The sequence below is a fragment of the Excalfactoria chinensis genome, chromosome 2 (genome assembly GCF_039878825.1).
Source record: "Excalfactoria chinensis isolate bCotChi1 chromosome 2, bCotChi1.hap2, whole genome shotgun sequence".
NCBI lineage: Eukaryota > Metazoa > Chordata > Aves > Galliformes > Phasianidae > Excalfactoria > Excalfactoria chinensis.
Genome location: NC_092826.1, coordinates 121,197,131 through 121,204,384, shown reverse-complemented (window position 1 = coordinate 121,204,384; position 7,254 = coordinate 121,197,131). Strand labels below are relative to the sequence as shown.

Below are 7,254 nucleotides of genomic sequence, written 5' to 3'. Positions count from 1 at the left end.
ATTATACAGACCTTGCTGCATAGAAAAATATTTTAATTAATCCGTAGCCTAGTCCAAGCAGTGATAAAATACAAAGCTTAGGCTGCACAAGACATTACAATGAACATAAACATTCCCTTCAGCTTGGCATCACTCTTCTTTGCAATTCTTACAACTAAAGTTGATTGTACTTACAACACAGTTTATAAAATACGCATGTGGACATTTTCTCAGTTGCTTAATGTATAAAAATATATTGGGTTTCCATCAAAATTAACATCAAAAAGAAAGTTGAACCACACCAATTGATTTGTCTAAGCATCTACAGGAAATGCTGTGCTTTTTGTCCTCCTTCATTTTGACATTACTTTGTTGAGGTATCTCTTCGTGTCCTCCCCTTTTGACCTAAAATGGGTTGGTGAAAGCAGACCCTGTAAGATTATGAGAGAAAGGCAGTTATTTTCCAAGCATTGTGGCTTGGAGTGCTAGGATTAAGTGATCTCTGTTTCAATTTGGAAACCTAAAGCTTTTGGCTGGTTAATCAGGAGAGAAAACATATATGTCTGTTGCAGAGGAAGAAGGAAGCTAATAGTTCTAGGGCTGGATGATAATCCCCTGTATGATCTCAATTCAGGTTCATCCCAAATCAGGATGACTGGAACCTATTGCTTTGGTGATTCAGTGACCGTGAGCTCACATTACATATCAATGAGAAGTGCAAGGTTTAAATTGCTGGAGCTGTGCGCTTCCGTTCTTACAGAGGGATGATTCCCTGAAGTTGAGACTGAAGTGTAAAGACTAGAAAACTTTTAGTATTGTAACATCATTCATGTGCACACGGTGATAAACAGAGCATGCAGCATCTACTTACACACCGTCCCACATATATACCTGTCACTATTTATACCTCATACAGAAATCTAGTGCTCTAACAACTTTTGACTTGTATATTGTGAAAGTAGCGACTGCTGAAGGATGCAAATACATTTGACATGCAGAGACAGAAAACTGGAAAATAATATATTGCAGGTGTTGGAACAACCAAGATGAGGATGAGACAGACCAACATCATATCCTATAGTTACCTTCTAAAGTTCTATGTGAGTATGTAGAAGAGTATCTGGGAGATACTAATTGTCTTCTGCCCATTCCATGGGATCTTGAGAGCACACAGTCTACATACATATCCCAAAAGTTCTGGGCCAAATTGTTGAAAAGTTCATTGTGTTTGGGCTTGGGGGATTCCTTTAGGAATAACATGAAGTCCCAGAGAGCAATGACCGGATCTGCTACCTTGAGTTTCTTCATTTCCACCAGCCCGTGGGACGACACCTCCCAGCACTGGTGGTCAATCTGACCCAGGCTTGCAGGAGCTTCTTTCAGATAGTCTAGATTGGCATAAACCAGATTCATTATCAGTACACAACCCAACTGAAGATACCACCTTCTCTTCCATACGGATTCCATACTCCAAGATGATACCTGAAAGAAAGTGTACAAAGTCACAGTGATTCTGCCATCGTGTATTTCATTCTCACATAACTTTGAAGTCGCAACAGGGGAGGTTCAGGCTGGATATTGAGAAACATTTATTCTCTAAAAGAGAGGTGAGGCACTGGAACGGGCTGCCCAGGGGGGTGCTGGAGTCACCATGTAGATGTGGCACTGAAGGATGTGGGCATGGTGTGGATGGGCTGATAGTTGGACTAAGAGATATTAGTGATCTTTTCCAACATTAACGATTCTGTGATTCTATACCCCAAGCGATTATTTATGCTCTTTGGTTCTGCATAGCACTCACTTCTTACAGAGCAGTATTCTGTTTCTAACCACAAAAGAGGTCCCAGTCAGGTGCATCTAAAACCTCACTTGCTCACTACACTCCAGCAGGCAGCACGACTATCCTGTCACTTAGTACAAAACAGAAGAGTTTCACACAGGCGGTAACTAAAAAGCTGTAGTGGGAGTCATACTCACAGCGTTCTTGTGGTGAGACGAAGAACACCAGCCCCGAAACAACAGCAATCAGCCACCTGGAGAGAAAGCAAAGCGATTCCCGACCGGGCAGCGGACGCCTGACTGAAGCTGGGCGGCGGGGCTGAGCGCGGAGCGGGCAGAGCGGCGGCGGCAGCCGAGCAGCAGGCAGGGCACAGCGGGAGGCAGCGGGGTTGCGACCGACGCAGCTCTCCCCGCAGCCGTCCCCTGCGCTCGGCGGTGGCACCTCGGAGAGGGCACGCGTGTGGGCAGGGCAGGGCAGGGCTGCGGGAGGACACGGCGCAACCGGGAGCAGATCTTTCCCCAGTTCGGTAATATGAACGCCCTCCTCATTTACAAACACACCGTTCCCACCTGCAGTCCCGCCTGCCCGCCTGGACAGACGCACATCAAAACAGCAATTCAAAGCTACCAAGTGTTTCAAGGTACAATATGCACCCGGTACTCCGGTTGAGGTTTCGCAGAAGCTCCGTGCCCTGAGGCTGACGTTACACCATCATTACTTTTTAGATCGCCCGAAGTTGGCTGCCAGAGGAGTTTTCAGAGCCGTTTGATTGCACTCAGCCCCTTTTAGACCCTGCACACACACACCAGCCCTGCACGCTGCAGCTTGTGACCCTCAGTCCCCAGCCAGGACCTCTGGGCAGGTGCTGAAGAGAAGCTTCAGCTTTCCATGTGTCTCTATATTGGGCGTAACCCAGCCAGATCGGTTACACTATTTAAAATAACTTCTACATCCTTGCAAAACGAGGTTCAAAACACTGCTTTAGTTGACAGAAGCATCAGGGAACCAAGGGCCTTATAGTCTATAAAAGCCCTTTAAGACATTGAGATCTCAGTGCTCTCTTAGTACAACGCCAACCTCTGGGGCAAGCTCTTTTCTCTGGGTCCTGGCGCTCCTCACTGGATAGCTCAGGCACTGCCACTCAGCCAGCTGGGTTTTGGAACCCAGTTCTGTCTGTCTAGCCCAGAGCTGGGCCTCATTCAGCACAGACAGCTCATAACAGTTCTGCAAAGAGGAAGGTTATGACAGCTATCTGGCCTTACAAAGCAGATGATTCGATTTTTATACAGATGTTTCTGACAAACTATTCAGCACATATATTGCAATCCTCCCTTAGATCACCATGGAATGAATTGGGGTGCATTCTGAAAAGCAGATCATGTTTGAGAGGCCATGAGAAACAGCCACACCACTGATCGTGGCTCAGCACTGCTCTGGGGTTCCTGTGCCTACTGAAGATGCTGCTGCAGCACTGAAGTCCACCAACAGTGGTGCCTCAGAGCAGCTCCGCAACGTAGACAAGAGGAACAGTTCAGAGCCTGGGAACTGCATACAGGATTTCCAGCCCTTTTCATGCTGTAAAACATAGATGGAAGGTCTCCCCCCTCCCACTAAGGGCTGCAGGTGCTCTCAACATGTGAAGTCTGCTGGAATACTGGTGGCTCAACACCAGTGGTAACACGGGCTTGCGATGTGCTCTGGGGTGAGTTCCTGTAGTTATTTCTCTTTATGCTTGGGTCTGGATCCCCACTTACCCTGGGGCTTTTACCAGTGAGATTTCTTTATCTGTTTACGTTGAACACCAGAGTCTGTCCTGTGTGATGTGAGGATCTGTGGATGTGAAGTGTTTCAGTGTCCTGTGGTGTGAGGAACGGCAAACAAAGCTACTCTGCACAACCATGTTTGGAAGCCAAAGGCAAATGCTTGGTCTACAAATAGCATTCGGGCAACTGAAGGCCAAGTGCTCTGTGTCACCTGTCTGGTGGTGACATACAGCTCAGGAATGCAATTCTAACTTTGTTTTTCTATGCAGTACATTACTTTCTATGAAAAATAATATAAATAGAATTGTGATGCCTGAAGCAATCAGACATGTAAAACTGGTATTGGTCTCAGTTCCAGAAGGTCTTTTCACTATGGAAAAGCATGGCTGTTGGGAACATGGGCCAATATGCAGTAAAATTGGGTCTATCTCACTTTCGTAACATGCTTTGGTGGAACAGAACATGACAGGAACAGCCTGTTTTTGTAACTGAAAGTGTTCTGAATTCTGCCGTGAAAACAATGTATACAGGACTTAAAGGCAGATACAAATCTGCTCTGAAATGGCAGCGCTCCCAATTACCAGCGATCTGTAGGAAGCCTTCCCAGCTCAGCAATACAAACAGTTCCTATACCTCGTTCTAAAGTGGTGCCTGCACAGCCATACAGAAGAAAACATCCAGAAAACTGGAATACAACTATCTTACACCTGAACTCTGCATCTTCGAAAGAAGCTAAAGCCATGTTAGATGTAATTCCTCCTTCACATCCTGGGGCAGCATTAATAACCAAGGAGATGAAGCACTAAGCAGGTTGTGCAAGGAGCCTACCTTTAAGAAAGCTTAAGTCGGCTCTTGGTATTCCATGTTCAACTTAAGAAAAGCTTTTCCTCTTTTTGTTTCCTTTTTGAAATATCAGATTTATTAGCCGTGGTTCAGCTTGCAGAGAAACAGCCACAATGTGGAAGGCAGTGTGCAGATTTGGAGGCAGTAAAATTAGAAGGGCATGTAAAGAAGCAAATAGGTGCTTTATCACTGCAGCAGTTCCTTCCTGCCGCTTGGTTCCCACTCCATGTGGGATGTGGGGTGTGTGAGGTGTGTGTGTAGGTGTGTGAGCACTGGCACAAACACAGTGGTTCCTTCTGCTCCAACTGCCACTGATCGCAGTCTACAACCCCTTTTCTTCATCATATGGATTTATTTTTATCACTACTTCCTTGCATCTCCTAATCTAGTTAATACATTTGCCATCATATTCCAGAACACAACTGCAGTAATCAAAATGATAAGGGAGATTGTTTTGCTTTTTCCTTAGGACAAATTCTTTCAAACAAACAAAAAAATCAACCCACTATTTCAAGTCCTTTCGCATCAACAGTGTTCTCTCCATAATCTATTTATGGCAAATATAGCTTGGAAAAGAGAAGGCTTAGGGGAGAACTCACTGCAGTCTTCTAATATTTGAAGGGAGCATATAAACAGGAGGGGGAACGGCTTTTTACAAGGGTGGGCAGTGATAGGACAAGGGGAAATGGTTTTAAACTGAGACAGGGGAATTTAGGTTAGATACTAGGAGGAAGTTTTTCACTCAGAGGGTGGTGACGCACTGGAACAGGTTGCCCAAGGAGGTTGTGGATGTTCCATCCCTGAAGGCATTCAAGGCCAGGCTGGATGTGGCTCTGGGCAGCCTGGTCTGCTGGTTGGCAACCCTGCACGTAGCAGGGGGCTGAATCTGGATGATCGTTGTGGTCCTTTTCAACCCAGATCATTCTATGATGCTGTGATTCTACGATCCTATGAGATTTCTTTGGTGAAATCTAAAAATTCCCCCCTTTGGCCAAGAATGGTTCTGAAGGCTGACTTACACGTTTCATATTCCTCATGTCATCAATTACATTTGGCAGTCAGACACAGAAGGATTATCCATTGGAGAGTGCCCCGAATTTAAACTGTCAGGGATCAAATCATTGGTAGTTAATAATGGTGAAGGATGTTCCAGGAGCTACGCAGGGTGGAACAAAAGAAACACAATGAAGAAAGACTTTGATTGCATTTACTAGGTAAGCATTGCTATTAACATTTCTGTTTCAGAACAAGATCCAGGAACATAAATTTGTGACCATCTTCGTAGAGTCTAACACATCCCAAAGCTACAGAAGCTCTCAGATTTTAGGTGAAAGGCCTTAAAATTGAAGACCCTGTGTATATGCTTAGGAAAGTGGCTTTTCTTTTTTTCAGTTGGTGGTAAAATCTCTTCTTTTATTAAAAAATTAAATAAGATAATAATAACAAGAAGAAGAGGAACCACAATGGTGGGGATAATACAACAGTTCTGGGGAGCACCTGAGCTTTGGCTATGCTGATATTGTTACTTCATTTGTGGCATTGTAAGGAGGCATTTTCTGCATGTTCGTAAAGGCAAAGGAAGAGAATCAAGCTGCATTGTTTAATTACTTCGACTCTACTTTAAAATACAGCTGTGTTGCTCCAGTGATTTCAGTTCACTTCCAAAGATTTCCATGCCTGTTTCTTCTTCCTTGGACTGTGAAAAACTGCACGTAAAGTACAAATACTAAAAACAGCATCTGAGAGCTTTAAAATTGTCATGGACAGAGGTTTTACAGTTTCTTGTTGTTAATGTTGGCGACACAGCGCACTGCCTAGCGATTTATATCATGCCAGAAAAGAAATGGACAGCTGTGATTTGATGTAGCAGTACCTTTGTGAATTTCAAGCTGTCATACATAGGATTTGAAGTACCCAGCAAGAACAGAAATAGCAAGAACTGAAGCTTTATTGAGCGTGGAACTCACTATGTATTGGCTACATATTAAATCGGTTTGGAAACACTAATAGCCTTTTGTAGGGCTGAATTACAGACATCTCTGTGCCTACACATCTGCACACTCTTACACGAACAGGACTCAATGAATATCAAGAATTGAGTCACCCTCTGCATCACTGATTAGCAGCATCTGAAGTGTCTTGTGTGCGTGCTCATGTACTTTGCAGTACAAAAGGTTCCAGAAAATGCACAATGGCACATTTCAAAGGAAATGTTATTTAACTTCTTGATGGTAGGAATTTGTTGAGGTGAGCCTGCTCAGTGCCAAATAAATTTAGAGCTGAAGTCGATGGATTTAATACCTTCTATTTGCAACATATGTAGATCAGTTTTTCTTTATTTCTCTCTTTTCTGGTCGTGCTGTTGACTGATTACATGTGACTGCATTAATGCTAGTTAGCAGCCCTGCTATCATGTCTGGTCTACTCTACACATTAGCTCATTATTGGGTTTGACCTCCTGCTGTGTGTGAAGGGAAACTCAGTGCACAGAAGATAAGGTCTGTCATGTTGACAAGCTACAGACCCCATCACTCTCAGTAGTCACAATCAATGACTACATCAGTGACACAGTTCAATCATGAATCATTTGATTTGGAAGGCACCATTCGGACACTGAGCCACTGAGCTCCACTTTCCAGGTATGACCTCACAAGCAGTTCCTTGTTGAAGAGTCCACCCACTAAATCCATATATTTCCAGTTGGGAGAGAAGGATGTTGTGGAGGACTGTGCCAAAGACCTTGATGGAGCCCAGATAGATGATATCAGTCGGTCTTCTCTTGTTCACCGATGTTCAGTAATGTCACCAGTGATTCACGATGAATGAATTTAGCTCTGTCATAATGATGCAGTAGTGCTAAATTCAAAGAGTATTTATCTCAAAAGAAGA

General features: G+C 44.1%; 1 protein-coding gene across 1 annotated transcript; it reads right to left on the bottom strand.

Moving 5' to 3' along the window:
- Nucleotides 1–384: 384 nt before the first annotated feature.
- Nucleotides 385–1,446, bottom strand: FAM237B (family with sequence similarity 237 member B). The gene is made up of 2 exons (XM_072330617.1): nucleotides 1,065–1,446; nucleotides 385–410 (listed from the first exon to the last, which is right to left on the bottom strand). The coding sequence occupies exons 1-2, from the start codon at nucleotides 1,444–1,446 to the stop codon at nucleotides 385–387; spliced, it is 408 nt and encodes a 135-aa protein (XP_072186718.1).
- Nucleotides 1,447–7,254: the final 5,808 nt, after the last annotated feature.